General features: G+C 40.2%; 1 protein-coding gene across 4 annotated transcripts in view; it reads right to left on the reverse strand.

Annotated features, from left to right (window-relative positions):
* Positions 1-529: 529 nt before the first annotated feature.
* The window catches only part of spire1b (spire-type actin nucleation factor 1b), a 37,195-nt gene continuing 20,544 nt past the window's right edge, over positions 530-17,180 (reverse strand). Inside the window, exons 5-18 of one of the 4 annotated variants that reach the window (XM_069537359.1) lie at positions 13,731-13,805; positions 13,232-13,396; positions 12,252-12,338; positions 10,930-11,059; positions 10,318-10,359; positions 8,268-8,318; positions 7,195-7,358; positions 6,980-7,073; positions 6,518-6,660; positions 5,055-5,192; positions 4,821-4,891; positions 4,684-4,711; positions 4,244-4,563; positions 530-3,211 (exon numbers count right to left, since the gene is read on the reverse strand). In XM_069537359.1, the coding sequence (XP_069393460.1) occupies positions 2,956-3,211; positions 4,244-4,563; positions 4,684-4,711; positions 4,821-4,891; positions 5,055-5,192; positions 6,518-6,660; positions 6,980-7,073; positions 7,195-7,358; positions 8,268-8,318; positions 10,318-10,359; positions 10,930-11,059; positions 12,252-12,338; positions 13,232-13,396; positions 13,731-13,805 (1,764 nt within the window). In that variant the 3' untranslated portion in view covers positions 530-2,955. The remainder of the gene's footprint in view (positions 3,212-4,243; positions 4,564-4,683; positions 4,712-4,820; positions 4,892-5,054; positions 5,193-6,517; positions 6,661-6,979; positions 7,074-7,194; positions 7,359-8,267; positions 8,319-10,317; positions 10,360-10,929; positions 11,060-12,251; positions 12,339-13,231; positions 13,397-13,730; positions 13,806-17,180) is intronic. The other 3 variants (XM_020091153.2, XM_020091154.2, XM_020091155.2) reach the window with 3 other exon arrangements.

The raw sequence follows: 17,180 nt of genomic DNA on the forward strand, positions 1-17,180 counted from the left end.
CCTGATGTAGCATATCGATCGAGCAGGGTTTTTTGTTGATAATAAAATCACACATGTCCCTGCTAACTTTTGTATAAAATAAAATAAAAACCATTCAGTTGATTTTTTAAACCACTTTGTAGGAGCTGAAACCATAACAGTATGATCCCCATTGTTATTAGGAAAATTGAGATGAGAGTTGAAGATTGTGTAGATTGCTGGTGAGTTTTGTGGAATAGCCAACATGCAATGTATGGAAAAATCACAGCAGTTCAGTAAATCATTCAAACTCATATATGAGCCACATAGGTGAACGATTAAGAAGCTAATTCAGTAAATGTTCATGAAAAATATTGACTGTAAATAAATATCTCTGCACACCATGTCCAGCATGCAAACAATAAAAAAGTGACAGTATATTGTAGAACTGTTTGAGGAGGGAATGATAAGAAATAATTCTTGAAGTAGCTCCTGAGCATTACCACAGGCCAAGTTCATACAGGAAGGTTTAGAACAGGCACTGCACTAGTTTTGAATAACAAGCACTGGAGAGGTTTTCCATTAGTTTATTGTTGTAGTCATCATCTGTTGCAAACTCTGCAGGGAGTTACAGCTTGAAGGTAATACAGACTTTAAGGTACAAGCTACACTGTAGTACATGCATGATCCCGTCTGTCACACGGTGAGGGTTTTTCCCCCCTGTGGACCTCCAATACCTCACCATCATGCCGAGCTGAACACACTGTTGATATATCACTGGATCAACACAGACCTGACCTACCAAAAAACCATCAGAAACATTGTATGTACAGTAACAGCAGATGACTGTTCAACATGTGAGTGTGACCATAAAAAAGGCAAATTTTAAGGCAGAATTATCACAGGAGGAATGTGATGAAGAGTAAAATGGACCCAAGCCACAACTCAGGTAATCAATCCTACCTATGAGACTCTGAATGAAGATGGAGGGAAATCATAAAGGCATTATTTTAACACTTATTGTGCGTGTTGTCATATGTTTGTACTGACAGATAGGATTCATTCAATGTATATCAGTACAAACACATACAAATTTGGTGTTTTGTTACATGATAACTCAAGTCAGGAGTCTTATAATGGAGTTAACACTATATATATATCAATGTAAAGGTATATTTAAAAATAAACGCAAAAATATGCAGATGTTTCATATATATGATTAAAAGGCAAGTCTGAAAAATTATACGTGGAACTGCAGATAATAATGTTTCTATGTTTGGTTCTATGCACATCTGAGAGACACAAATACACAAAATAATGATTCCAAATGAACATACTGTACATGTCTGTTATGTTTGTCTGGTTAGGCAACATTAAAAGACCGAAAACCCTTTTCTGAATCAGCTACCTACTGTTTGTGATGGGATCCAACAGTATTTTCTTTTTGTCTTGTGCTTGTCATATTACTGATTTGAAGTGGGCGGGACTCAGGATTTAGCAACACAAATCACATGACAGTTGTAGGGTTATTTCTCATATATGGGGCACTGCAACAATTTCCACATGAAGTTACTCACTACAGCTAGGTAATATTAAATACATGATGATATCATCTGGATGATTTCAGAGATCTCTGTGAAATTGAAAAGATATGGGCATTTCCCAGTCGGGGGCAGGTCTAACAAAGGATGCTTGTTGAGTTGCATTTTGGGATATTATGCACTTTTGAAGCTTGACCTATACAGGCTGTAAAAGATTTTTCATAATATGTTCCTCACTTGTTTATGTAACACCATCCCCAACCCTAGGAACCAAGGAGGGAGTGAGGGCCGTCCACTAACCAGAGGGGCAGTGGTTTGATCCAAGGCTTCATCAGCTTGCATTCCGAAATGTTGGGCAAGATACTGAACCCCAATTTGCTGCTGACGGCCGTTTAAGAATGGTATGTAATAGAAAAATGTTATAGAAATGAATGCGTGTAAATGGGTAAATGTGAATAGTACAGTAAAGCACTTTGAGTGGTAGATTGGACTGGAAAAGTGCAAGATAAATACTATTTATTTACCCAAACCCATTTACATTGCGAGGACACTCTTAATCACATGAGATTAACAGTGAGTTTGAGAGTAATCTCCAACTAAAATATATTTGAAGGTGTCTTTCAAGAAACATTTGCTTTAAGCAGTGCTTCTGAAGCTTGGATATTTAACATAGAGAAATGCATCTGATTTGGAATGGAACCACATTTTTTATTAACAGGGGTTCACTGTAAAAAAACAGCAGGCGTTAGACTGATGAGAAAGAAGGTATATTTGGCACTAGTTCTGCATTAATGATGTTTCTTGATGTGATGCAAAATAAAACACATGTGATGTTTTTTTTTTCCTAAAGAACAGTGATGCTTTGTAAAGATGAAACCTCATTAAGCTTCATCAGCAAAATAAAGCTACAAATGGGTGACCTTTTATCGAACAATCATTTACTGTACATACACATGTGTAAAAAAACAAACAACTAATTTAAAACCCATATAAAACTAACAGTTTGATAGTCCACAGTATCTGTTCACCCTCAGTTCCCAACATGTGGTCTGTGCAGGCCCTGTGTCTCCTGCAGTGCAAGTGCCTGAGGGCGTCACACACCGCTCCTTCTTCTGTCTTGTGCTTGTTGATTTGAAATGTGAGTTGGGGTGGACCATGCTTTTGTGCGAGCAGACGGGGGGGGAGTTCACTCTGCATTGTCAAAAGGCTGTGGTCTGAGTTTAAAGGATCATCTATGATAAAGAAAAATAAATCTACAGTAAGCTGTTGTCTGGAGTAGCTGTACACGATGATCTAGACACAGCAATGAGACCACACTCTCTAAGACTAAGGTTCACGCCAGCCACTGTGACAGCTTAATCTTACTGAAGTATACATGTACAATAATCATCATATCAGGGAGTGTTCTAATTGTGCAATCGGAGCTGAGAGCAGCCAGGGAGACGGATGAAGAGTTTCAGATCTCGTTGATTGTTCGTTCAGAGGGCCGGTACTCCTCCCCTCCTTTAGGAGAGGACAGGTAGAAGGATTGGGTCTTGCGTTTTAAGCGAGCCCTCTTGGTGGCAAGAGACAGGCTGTGCTTGCTGGAGGCAATTATGTCGGAGATAAACTTTTTGCAGTCCACACACACCTCCATGGTGGCCCAGTCCTCCGTCAGCTCCGAGGGAAGCTCCAGTTCGTCATGAGACTTTAAAGAGCCGTGCTTCGAAAACCTGAAGAGCACAGAAAAAAGGGGAGAAAACACTGTATTTATACATTTTGAATTCTCAACGAGTTTATTTTGCCTCAGTGTTCAAGTCATAAGAAAACTTGACTGTTGGGTCACAGTTTAACAAATCACTTAATAAACAACTAGCATATGTTCTCTCTAAAATATAGTGATATGAACAGGTACCACTACTGTACACTACATACCACTATAGTGTGTTTGTTTTTGAGATATTTCCATCTCAGTAGATGGAACCTCTTTTGTTAGACTCACAACATTGGGAAATGGAAAAAAACCAATATCTAAATATCTGTCCCGAACAAATGTCCTTCTTACCCTGGACAAGCTACAGGCCTCAGTTTTCAGTGCTACCTCCAATTCAAACAGCTGATTATTTAAATGAAATTCACTCCCACTCAACAAGACAAATAGGTCCATGTCTGAACAAATAAAACCTAAAAGTGCTGCAGTGAGCCTTTGATTTAATTCATATATCAGGATTATGAGACCATTCCACCATTTCAAGAAACGACGTGACATGACAAATATGAGGTGGCACATACAAAACTGTACGTCAGTATTCGGTAAAATGTGCTCCAAGGAAGAAGGGAGTGAAAGCATCTATTCTGTTATGGGTAAACACTGAATTATACTTTACCAGGCCAACTATTATTTTGCTCTCAGCATACAAAGTTTTATAATTTTATTCACACATTTACAACTTTCTTTTGAAATATATCCTCATAAAATTACCATGGCTAAAATACCTGTGGGTGCTATCAGATGTTTTATTGGTGAATCAAAAACAAAAAGCACAACCTTGGTATTATAACATTTCATCCACTAGACTTTCTGAATCTGAATTAAAAAGATTGTGAGCATTTGGAGTATTTTTCTCTCTTGAGGTTAATCTACAAACATAAAAACCCTGTGTCACAGTCCCAGTAATGACAACAGCAACATCTTTATCCAGATCAAACACATCATCCTCTGTTGTGAGTCTGAGTAAGTGAATAATTGTGTTCATGGCTCTTACTTGGACATGGTCTTCTGGATGCTGTGGCGCTGTGGGCTACTGGAGGATCTCTCAGGTTTTGCAGCGGCTGCTGCTCCATCAGGTTTTGCAACGGCTGCTGCTCCAGCAGGTCTTGCAGCTCCTTTAGGTGATCCTATCGTTGCCCTCTTCACAACGGGGGACGGCGCGATCCCTCCCTCGACTGACGGCCCCGGCCCTTCGGCCACAGAGTGTCCTTGTCCCACAGCAGCCATGGCAGTTATCCTCTCCCTCGGGAGTGTTTTGGTCGAGCCAATGGAGTAGATGGGCAAACTGGAATAAGGTTTGGATGGCAGCCGCATCTGTCAGATGAGGAAGGCATGAATGTAACAACTGAGAAACAATACTGAGGCAAAATGATCCTTTGTTGTGAAACCTCACATTCTCATGCCCAGCTCAGAGAGTTATTCTGTAAGATTTACCTTTTTACAACACTGTGAACACACAGGCCTGAAAAAGAGAAATGAATAGGAAGTAGTGAAGTTAAGTATTTATACTTTCTTAGATTACCTACATAAAATCTTGAAAACAGTTGAGATAAAGATTTGAAATGTTTTACTTTTTGCAAAACTGGCAGATGTAAGACCAGGTGAAAAAGGAAAACCTTTTGGTTCGACAACAGAAGCAAAGCTATGAGAAAAAAGAGATGGAAAAAAAAAAATGAGATTAGTATTATTATTATTATTATTAACGTATTTGCTCTTTCACCTATGGCAAAGTGTAGAAAGATACAATTCTATCAATTCAGTAGAAGAAGAACAACAGCCATGTTGAATGGTTTTATACAAATTACCTTTCCTTTCTTCATAGCATTGTAGATTTCTTTGTACTGCTGGAACTTCTCCAGCTCTGCCTTGACCAATACCTGTCTGATGTGCATCACCTCCTCCACCGTCAGAGACAGACACTCCACAGGGAAACAGAACTCCTCCTGCAACAACACACACACACACACACACACACACACAAAACATTTTTCATTAATCCCCACCATTCCCTTACAAACACAGTGTGGTGTGCAAATACAAAACACCTTTAACAAACCAATGCATTTTGTTTTCTGAACACAAAACACATCTGACAAACAAATACACTAACTGTTTCTAATAAATAATGCTTCAGAGACAAATAGCCTTCCACATTTCATACAAAAACAAACAAAAAAGTCCCGAAAGTAAAAAAATGAGTCCCACAAAAAATTTATTTTACATAAAAATGTATTTTTTGCAAGTACAACAAACATATTCCATTAAAAACACAGACAGTCCAAACATGCGCTCATTGAAACGACCTGTCAGTTGTCTTTTCTTTTTAACTAGTGCCGATCCCATTTGAAACATGCTGTTTCCAATTGGATGTTTGTTTGGCCTGTGGTGATGCTAGTTGCAGCCTTCTTTCTGAAACTGTAAATTCATAATATGAAACTGAACTTCATCTATTATTGTTTACATGTGGCTGATGGGTAGAGTGGTCGTCCTCCACCCAGAAGGTTGGTGGTTCAATCTCAGTCTTCCGCATCTGCATACTGCATACAAGATACTGATCCCTTATAGTTGACTGTCATTCACTGAGAGATGATGACGTGTGACGTGTGTTTAGTTTCAATACCTTCTCATTTCCTTCTCTAGTGACCCCTGATGTTCCTCTTTATCTACCACACTCTCCATTTCGGCCTCTATTTCTCTGTCTTATTACTGGACAGGGTCATTGTGACCAATCCATCCCAGGCTCCAGTCCCTTAAAGGTCCAGTGTGTGAAATTTAGGTATAAGGGAACTATTGGCAGAAATTTAATGTAGAATAATAATGATGTTTTCACTAGTCTGTTTCATCTAAATTGTATGAATTGTAGTTTTCTCTACCCCAGAAAAGGCCCTTTATATTTATATACTTTATATTTACATCGAGGGGGTCCTCTCTACGGAGGCCGCCATGTTTTTTACATTAGTCCAAATGGACAAACTAAACACCTTTTCAGTTTTTATGACAATTAAAGGCTACCACAGTTTCTTTTTCATGATTGGAAGGAGAGGGAGGTGAGGGGTGTTAGGCTGCAACATGAAACTTCAACACTAGATATCAGTAAATTCTACACATTTACACCTTTAAAAAAGGTACTAATGCTGTTGCATTGTGGGAGTTTTTACTTATCAGACTCACATTAACTTAATTCTCAGTGTTTTTATAAGGTTTTTAATATACTTTTAAAATATTTTGATGGTGTATTAGGACATGTATGAAACAATGGCTGACTCACCAGAGACCTGGAGCTCTGTTTGGACGGTGGCAGAAACTGTCGCACATTGGTCGGGGTTTCCTTCTCGATGGAGTGTCTCCTCTGGGGGGTCTGACGCCTCTCTGGCTGAGGTGTGGAGGAGATGGGAAGGAACATGGGGGGAGCTGGTGTCCATAGACAAAAGAGAAGAGATGTAGAAGAGAGAAAAGAAGGCGACTCCACAGTGAAATCAGGGCTCAGGTACAGACAGAATAGAGAAGTAGAAATACCAGTCTCAGTCCTCATACACATTTTCACAGACTCATATGAAGTCACTGTGACCTTAACCTTTGTACTACTGACCTCTTATCAGTTAATCCATGAGTCTAAGTGAGATAAAACTGCTGGTGAGACTGTGAGATCAAAACACACTCATCAGTGTGTGGTTTAAGTTGAGGAGGTGACAGAGCTGTAACAGGGATGTGAAAGTATTTCCTGACTCACTTTTCTTCCCCAGCACAGACTCTGGAGATGTGTCATCCATCACAGATGTGGCCATACTGGAGCTGCTGGCTGATTTGCGCCCAAAAATCTCATCCTGAATATGAGGAACACAGGCAACTCACTCATTACTTGCTCTGCACATGCAGGATGCCATGTTTCCAAATCCCACAGGCACAATCCAAGCACACATAAACACACAAAGTCATCATACTGACATCAGAGTCCGAGCTGTCCAGCTCGGCGAGACTAGGAGCCTTCAGGAGCCTTTTCCTCTGAGGTGCAGAGTGACATCCGGAGGGCTCTAGTCTGGGGGAAGCTGTTCCATTGGTCAGAGACAGAGAGCTGGACGTCCTTCTGCCCATGTACGGACTAAACTCATCTGTTCAGAGCCACACAAGAGACAGGTATTTAGATAAAGACAGAGAAAAACACTTGAGATGAATCTCAATTCTTCACACGATTCCTTGCATCTTTAGTCTGTTTTTCTTAAAAATCTAACTTGAATGTTGCGTCCTCCCACACGGACTGTTTTCAGCTAATGTGATGTATGAACGGGAGGTAGGATGATAAGATGCAATGAATCCTGTTAGAGAAGACTGAGATCCATCCCAAGGGCAGGAATGGTGAGTTAAGTTGGTCTGAGGGGAGGCAAAGGAGCAGGCTTGGTGTTACACACAGAGCATGGAGGCGTCTTTAATGAAATGTAATTTCGACACTAAACTCCCTCAAACGGGATTCTTTCTGCTGACAACTGCTTATTTTCTTTTGAGGGGGGAAGCTTAACCAAGTCACTAACAGGGTCTCTGAGCACTGAGTCAATACAAGGTAACCAACCACCTATCAAGTTCCCCTCCTCTTACTGTGATTTCTCGGAGCGCAAATGGTTAAAAGAAACGACTTGAAATGAGGGTTTTAGAGGGAGGCTGGGAGTGTGAACAGGGGAGACAAGCACGTTCTCAACAGACAGATAAAGAGCCGCGGCTGATAGGATCTGTAGGATTCTTCAAGTCTCTTCTCCTTGTGGGAAAAGCAACGACATGAGCTCATCGTCTTAACAGGAGCTAAACTAGAGCTGTGTCTCTGCCATGTTTTAAACTTCACTAAAACACAAATAGACTAGCCAGCATTAGCCATAACTGTACACTCTACCTGCATCTTTACCAGGACTTAGCATTCAAATATTCAAGTAGAGGAAATATTAGTTCACAGCCAGGGAGGTAGACAGACAATGCTGTTGGGTTACAGGTAAACAAGGCCTTTCTAAACCACAGCAGCACTCATACTTTACCTATTCCTGCACGGAACAAATCCTGTGGCATACTGCGAGTTTTGCCAAAACCTAAAAGGGGACAGCTCCTTCATTAGGATAACTACAAAAGCATTCCATTATGTGCCTGTGCTGTCATTGACCCCGATGATCTGTGATGACCAATGAAGTCCAAGTATTATTTTGTACTTTTTATCTCAAACATTTCAATAGCTTGAGATTTGGGGGGGATATGGTTATCCTGGCTCTTGCAGAGTAACATTGGTCAGTAAGTATTACTAAAGCTATAGAGCCAGGAGGTCTCACACTCACACACAAACACTGCCAGGATTCATTCAAAGCTACCAGAATCAGCTCCTGGCTCTGGCTTAATAATTAGTGTACAAACCTAAGAATGGTATTTATCTTCATATCTTACTCTCAGCAAGAAGCTAATTTCCCAAAATGTTTAATTACCCGTTGAAATTGTTGTCCAGTAGATTATCACACCATGACCATTGTACAAAGAAATGTGTGAGGGCTCATAAATAATTGGGCAACAGCAGCTAAAATCATAAAGCAGAGTTGATGCAAATGAAAACAGTAATGTGGATGTGGCCTGGTATGTACAATCTGCCCAGGAACGACTAACAGAGAAAAGGAGAATCAAACTGCTCCCTCTGTGCAAGAGTGATCAATTATAGAGGAAACTTTGTACATACACACACATTATTGGACAGCATGAATGAGAGAGTGTGACGTGATACAGATTGTGGTGTGATGAGAGACACTGGCTGCAGGTAAAGTGGATTCTTCTGCATTATTTCCTCTGCAGTGTTTTCTTACTGCATCAATCAAGACTGTCTCATTATGTTCTTCCTATGCATTTAATGCGAAAACACAGACATACTGCTGCTGTAAGTCTGCACAGTAGTCCAGAGGCTGCACATTGATCCTCCTGCAGAATGATTCAATCCTGCAAAGTCTCCATTAAAGACCCCTTGGTTTGATGACTCTTGAAGACACATACGCAGTTCTGGCTGATCAGTTCCACATCAGAGCAGTATGTTTGAGGGATAGTGAGCTTAGCAAAGGTGACACCTCTCCTGAATGTTCAGAGATCTCAGCAGTTACATAACACTGTCCATTTGTCTGACAGGAGCTGTAGATAAGAGGGACTGTTTGAGCCGTTGACTTAGCACATCGACACTGACGGTATTTCACAACCCTCCCCTCAGCATTCAAACATAAGCATGATCAAATGTCTCAACAGGAATAAAGCTACAGACAGAAGAAACAATGTTGTACATACAAATCAACTGTGTCATGATTCTGCTGCCTCTGCTGAACTCTTGAAAAGACTGGACTGTTGAATTTCCCTCTTTTGCTTCTGCACTAAGGGTTTCCTAACTTACAGAAGAGGGACAGTATCTTTAGGAATGACATGACTCCTGAGGACTCACATCAGCGTCAGTGGAACTTCATGTTTTACTGAGCACAATGAAGTAATGTGTGTCATTGGCAGGGAAATTGTTTTGAGAAGGAATTTCCTAACAGCCAGTATAGAGATGGACAAGAGGAACAACTACAGGAAGTACATTAAAAAAACAGACAAAACATATCTTGTTAAGTTTTATCTTATTTAAAATTTCCAAGTATCATTTATTTAATTAAATTGTGTTTTTTGTGGTTTTAAATGGCAAAATTTGTCAACTAAGTATATTGAGCAGCATATACAATATCCACTTTATATTTTCCACATGTCCTTAGTGTAACTGAAAACCCTGTGTATCCACTCTGTCGGTTAAATGTGTCACTCATCACTTTGTTCTCACCAGTGTCTCATCCTACTGACCTGTGTCTCACATCATCACAATGTTTCACCTTCACACAAAGCAGCCAACCATCACCAACCACTGAAGCATGACATGACATGTGTGCAGAGAGTGTGTGTGTGTGTGTGTGTGTGTGTGTGTGTGTGTGTGTGTGTCTGAGCTAGGAAAGCAGATGAGCAGCCACAACAAGAAGGATAACAGGAAGTCATGAGAAAAAACTAAAACAAAAAGCCAGGTAAGCAGCGAGGAAACTTTACCTGACGCATCAAAACTGAAAGACATGCTAAGTGGCCGAATTACTGCAAGGAGAAACAATCATGGCATAGTAGAGTTATTGCTGTGGAGGAGGTAAATTAAGACAGGGGTATAACATGCTTATAGTCCACTTTCAGATCACTGAAGTATAAAAACTTTCAGGATGGGAGATAATAGCATTTCAAATAAACCACAGCCAATGGTGAGAGATAAGTGACATTCAGAAACAGTAGTGTTTTTAGTACAATTAGTGTTCATGGAATTGCAGACACTTAGCATTATTATTCATGTACACCTTTCACTATATTGTACACAATATAGTCAACAAAACAATAATGTGCATTTGTGGCAATGCAAATATGATAAGTAAGGCAGCATTAGTTACAAGAGCAAAGAGAAGAGGCGCAAATAATAGCGGAGGAAAGAGTAAATGAACTGAAGCATAAAGCTTAAAACAATGAAGCTACAAAATATGTCTCCTCTGAATTTAGTTTATTTGCACATGATGCTTGCATCTGCTGGGCATCATGTGCAAGAAAGTGTGTGTGTATGTGTGTGTGTGTGTGGGTGCCACATAACAAGAACAGTGACGAGGACATGGTGAGTTTCCTTACCCAGCCTTCCCCTGCGGACCTGATCAGGTGACACAGGTCGCAGTTTCCTCTCTGCTTTGATTTCCTCCAGGATCCGCTCATGCAGGGTCGGAGGAGGCTGAGTCTGTGGCTTCAGCTTGCGAGCTGACACCTAACACAGAGGATGATGGAGAAAAAAAATACGTGAAGACAGTGAGTGAGTAGGTTGTGTGAAAGAAATCAATGACACTAACAAACAGCTAAAACCTGTAATATTCATATCATATTCATATTTACACTGCAATGAAACTTCATGTAGAAACTGCAACATTCTTGCTTTACTAGAAAGGCGACAGTGGTTTCAACAGAGCTGTAATATAGAGAATTGAGACTGTCCTCGAGTTGGTTGTCGATGCAATCAGCTGATTGTGACCCACAGTTTTATTATAACATGACACATAGCAGCTGTTTTAATTGGGATAGGAGGAAGGAAAGAGGAAGCTAGGTGACATACAGAGACAAAGTCTGTGTTAGGCCTGGGCCACACTGGCTGCATGTGCAGTGCGTGACGGCTACACCACTGATCTGCTGCGTCTCACAGGCGTCTGTTGTTCACACAGGCAGTGTGTCTGCTGCATGTCTGCAGTGAAGCCAGAACATGGGTTTCTGGTACGATCACTGTATTTGATCGAATAGGGCTCCCTACTATGCCACTGTAACCTGATAACAATGGCGCCTAAGTTAAAAACAAGATATTCCGCGTGCTGCTCATGCAGCCAGTGTGGCACGGGTGTAAGGAGTATGGGTGTGACTGGGAGCTGGATGAGTGGACCAAACACAGGCCAGTCACACAGAAGAGAGCTGTTTGTATCCCATGTGAAACCAATGGTCATCATTGTTTGTTTCATCCAAACAAAAATGTCCTGCAGGAATCCAAAAGATAGTGAATATCTCATAGTTTCTCTACCAGGGTGAACAATTATTTATTATTATTATTATTTTATCGATGAATATCAATAAGCTTTCTTATAAAAATCTTTGCTCATATTGTGATGACATTTTAAACTCTCAAATCGTGTGGTGGCATCTAAATTTAAGGCCTTTAAGGAAATTCACAGAGATCATGGATATCCTTGAACAATGAAAGTAAAGTAATACAGTTTAAAACAAGTCCTTTGGTAAATGTAAATGTTTGTATAAGGTATTGTGATGTCTGGGGTAAGATTTAGGATGGTGAATGTATCAGATTAGCATCAGCTTGCTAATAGAAAGTGCACTGGTCTATTTTCAGGTCTTTATTGGCTCTGCAGGGACAGTGTCCGATCCAATAGCATATTCAATCTATTTGCTTTCTTTGTACTCACAGGGTTGAGAGGTGGTCTGGACCTGATGAACTCCAGGATGACTTCATGAGCACTTTTCTTTAACCTGGGTGGGATGTCTCCATTCACCTAAAACAACAGAACAGGGTTTAACATAGGAAAGCAAATGAAATACAGAGAGAAATGGCTTGACTGTTTAAGTAATTAAGAGCTATTCAGGAGCACAGAACCATCACCTATGGCTACAACATATCATCAGTCAGTTGTATAAAAATAATAATTTTGTTGTTTTAGTTTATTGTGTAATTTGTGATAAATAGAAACTAAAAAGCAACATGAATGAAAACTGTCCATGAAAATGTGTGACCAACAATCCAAAACCCAAAGATATTCAACTGACAATGATACAAAACAACAAAAGGCAGCAACTTATGACATAAGAGCAGCTGTTTGATTTACTCATACAATTAACTGAATTTTCTGTTAAAGTCAATTATCTTGTGCCTTTAATCCATCTCTGTTCGGTGTAAAAGATATGAACATGTGACGGGGAGAGCATTGTTCTGCCTTTATGGAGGACGCCACAGAGCTGAATCAGCATGATGGCGACGCTGTTCTGTCACACGTCTCCTCTCTGAGACAGCACACTATCTAAAATCACTCACTGTGGAATTTCTATGCCTGATTTGTCCGGGTCAATGTAAACGAGTGAAGGCAGCATATTGAGAGGTTCTCTTAACAGCAATATAATGGGATCTTTGTTTGAAAAGGCCTCTGGTTGCTGATATGTTCATCTGTGAAATGTCTGTGCATCATTCAAATTACAAGAATAGCATGATCCTGCCCCCCCTGTGCTGCTAGCCAACACAGCATCACTCCTGCCTGTAATTATTATGTAACAGAGTAACAAGTTTTTCAAACAATTTTTTCAAAGCAATTTTTCCTAAAACTGAAATTTGGCATAGCTTCTGTGTGTGTGTGTGTGTGTGTGTGTGTGTGTGTGGTCAGAACCAGACACTAACCATGACTTTGCGCAGCTTGTAACGTTGGAACCTGATGTCATCCATGAGCATCTCATAGGGAGTGAGCTGGTACTCGGTGGGCAAAGGGTTGTACTGACGCTCTTGCACCTTCTTAAGCTTGACTCCTTCACGCAGGTTCCTCATCACCTGGACCCAGAACCGAGCCTGACGGAGGGAGAAGAGGGCAGCATGGAAAAGCAAATGTCAAGAATGGCATGTGACCCTTTGGATCTGAGTATATACAATATCAGTCATCTGTGCTCTGACCTCTGTGCACACGTGCGTGGTTATATCCATCTCAACATGCTTCCAGAATGATACATGCATTCATATACATTACTTTGTGTAAACATGCAGCTATGAACTATCTTTGATATGACACCAAAAAGGGGCATTGAATTTCCCCTCCAGACCCTTAAGGTCACTTTAACTTTGATGATTGAAATGATCAATTGAAGTTAGAGGTTAGAGGTCAGAGGTCAGGAGACTTGTTGCCTACCCAGTCAGTGTTCTGCAGCTCGTTCAGGTCACGACCAGGCTCCTCTGACGACTCCTCCTCCATTTTACGGAGGTTCTGGTAAAAGAGACAGAAACATAGGATATGAAAAAGAAACAGAATTACCACCTGTTGTATGTCTCAGTTACAGACCTGCAGTTACAGTCTACTTAATCATTCAACCTTTATTTTAACTCCTAATTACACTGAGGTAATTTACAATATAGCCGAGTACAGAAAATAAACAAATCATTCCAAGAAACCAAGAAAACACAAATAAACAGTAACATTTGCCTTTATTTTAAATCAAGGGCAAAAGTAAAATAAAAAAAGTTTTTATGACAACTGAAGGCTACCACAGATTCTCGTTCATGTTCATGGAAGGGGAGGGTGAGGTGAGGGGTGTTCAGCTGCAACATGCAATGTCACCACTAGAAGTCACTGAATTCTGCACACAGGATATTTAAAGCAAATGAATTAATTAAAACAAGTGAATAAACTAAGAGAACAGTTGGAGTTAAAATAAGGGTAGATTCAAGGGATAGTTCACCCCAAAATTGTAATTCACTCAATATCTAGTCACCACTATGCAGATGGAGGGGTGGGTGAAGTGTTTGAGTCGACAAAACACCAAAGGTGTTTCAGGGGTAAACAACGTTGCAGCCAAATCCAATACAGTTATATTGTATCTTCTTCAACCGTGACTATAGTTTACATTTCACAATAGTTAAGAATCCAATCTAAATTTGGATCCTTTTATTTTTGAATAAGCACTTTAGCCTCACAGAGCTACTAGTATGTTCCTAAATTAGCCCTAAAAAAAGAAAAGAAAACTTCATGTAAAGTCACTTTGTATGTTAGGTTGTATTTAAAGCTATAAACTCAGATATGTTCCTTTTTCAGGCCGTCAACAGCAAACACAGCTCCTCCATTCTGACATATCTGCATGAACCTGTACAACGTGAGGCCATTCAACTGCTGTATAACCCTGTCAGCCTGACTGACAGCATGTCTGTTGGACGCGAGGAGCCAACCTGCATTCCTCTGCTGCTGCTTTCAACAGAGGACAATGTCTGTGGGTTCTTTTACAGATATCTTTGGTGTTAAGGTTAAGGTAAGGGGCTAGAGATTGCATCATCATTTGCTTTATTATTATTATTATTTTTTTTTTTTTATTGACCGCTATGCTTCTGATTCTGATTCTGCCAATGGGTGTCCTCACTAAGATAGAAGTACAAACGTGTGTGTGTGTGTGTGTGTGTGACCTGTAGACGGACCAGTAGACCTCAGGGGGGCCAAAGCCTAATGAGGCAACACATCGTTTCTGAGGTCCGAGTTAAGTTTAGGGGTAAGATATGAATTGTGGATAGGTTAAGGTTAAGGCTAGCCATAAATTGGTCATGATTAGGTTGTGGAAGGTTTTGGTTAGTCTTTCAGCAATGAATGGAAGTTAATGCAGTGTCCTAACAAGGTTAGCTGCACAAACTACCCAGCTGACTGCGGATCACCACAATTCAATATCATTCTGCTCAGGAACAGCTGCCTTGGCTCGACTAGAGGCTCAATGTAGCAGTTACATAACATCACTCACACTATGATGCATAATGCACTCTACTTGTGTACTGTGTATACAGTAGTCTATTTACATAGGGTCATGCTTAAGTGCTTACTAGCTTATAACAGCCCATTAAATCAAAGCACTGCTAATTTGACCATTGAAGAGCCTAGAGAGTTTAGTTCATTACATCATTATCTCATTGGTATGAGCAGCATGGCACTCCATCAAATCCACACATTTCCATTTCAAAAGGCTGATTGAGAAGTGTTCTCTGCATGTGATGGAGACAGCATTTTCATTCAGGCATGCAGAGCAACCCTTGTGTGGACAAGACCCAACCATCATACCTCTAAAAGAAGTCCACATGAATAATGACAAGCATTGAAGGGGCGCACACACATACCCCAGTCAGGCAACACTGTGTACCCCTGAAACTGTGAAAAGTGTTTTGTGGACTCAAACACTTTATCCACCCCTCCATCTGCATAGTGGTGAGTAGATAATGAGTACATTACCAGTGAACTATCCCTTTAAAACACAGATACACACTCATGCATCTGCATGAACCATCAGGTAAGCATGTATCCATGTGTACTCTCTCTCTCACCCACACACACAAACATACACACATACACACACTGAAATTGTGACAGGGCTAACACAATGAGAAGTCAGCGAATCAGTGATTACAAATCATCCTATAGAATTTCATGGCACTCCATCTAATCGTTGACGGACAGAAGAGGAGACAGATGAATCAGCAGAGGCTCAGTACTCAAGCTCAATAAACCTCAAAAACCTTTTACATTGAAGAAGTGGTGGCCTGGGTCTGGGGATTTGGGGGGTGCGGTGTGTCCGTGTTGTTTTCTTTGCTGATTCCTTTTCTACGCACATTTGGTAGATTTTGTGTATGTGTCTGTTAAATCTAAAGAAAAGGAAGACTTAAAAGTATGGCTAAAACTATCTAGGGTGAAATTAAAATAATCATTATACAGTGTTGCTTCATGAGGATTATTTCATCCTTTGTCCTCCAGCTGGTAGATTGCTCATAGGTAGGACGGAAATGTGTAGCTCTGAAATGACAGCTTACTTAAAATGACAAACATATTGATGCTTTCTTCTTTACTTTTTGGGGCTAAAAAATATTTCCCAATTTCCCTGCTTTATAATCTCGGTCTTTGTCAGCCTTCTCCGCCCGGAGTCCTCTCTCTCTCCTCTCTATTTTCTACCCAAGTTATGTAACCAAAAAAAACCCTTTACTCATTCAGATGCATTACGCACAGTAAAAGGGCAACTGCAGCAGTGCATAGCAGGAAGAAACGCTGAGGACGAAGACAGCACACACACACACACACCACTCCCCATAGGAACTGTTCCAAACCATAGCTGAGCCCCGAAAATGTAAATGAGAAAAAATAAATCTAACTAAAACCAGACCTGCACTTGATCGTATACTGAATGGGTATCAAATAATAATATTTGAATGTGAACTTGGGGGAAAATGAAAATGAGTTGATAATGCATCTGGAAAGAAAGACTCGCACATCAGCTCAACTTAATTTTCCCTAAGACAGTTTTCAAATGTTTTCATTAAGTGGAAAGCAATGGTTATGATGCAAACGTTTAAATAGACATTAAGTCTTTTATCTCCATTAACTAGACTTAAAGCATGAAAGTGAGTTTGTGCAGTTTGTCTCTGTTAGTCACAAATCTCTGCAGAAAAGAACTATCTAGCTCCTTTAGTTGAATATGAACTATTGAGTTAGGTTTGCTATGTTAAGTCTCTCTAAGCTGTTTGAACTCTTGTGATTGGAGAGCAAATGTTATATAAGAGAGCATTACTTATTTCATGATATTTACCAAAATACTAAAAATGTAAACCTTTATATTTGACA

This window comes from Paralichthys olivaceus, chromosome 13 (assembly GCF_024713975.1).
Source record: "Paralichthys olivaceus isolate ysfri-2021 chromosome 13, ASM2471397v2, whole genome shotgun sequence".
NCBI classification, from domain to species: Eukaryota; Metazoa; Chordata; class Actinopteri; order Pleuronectiformes; family Paralichthyidae; genus Paralichthys; species Paralichthys olivaceus.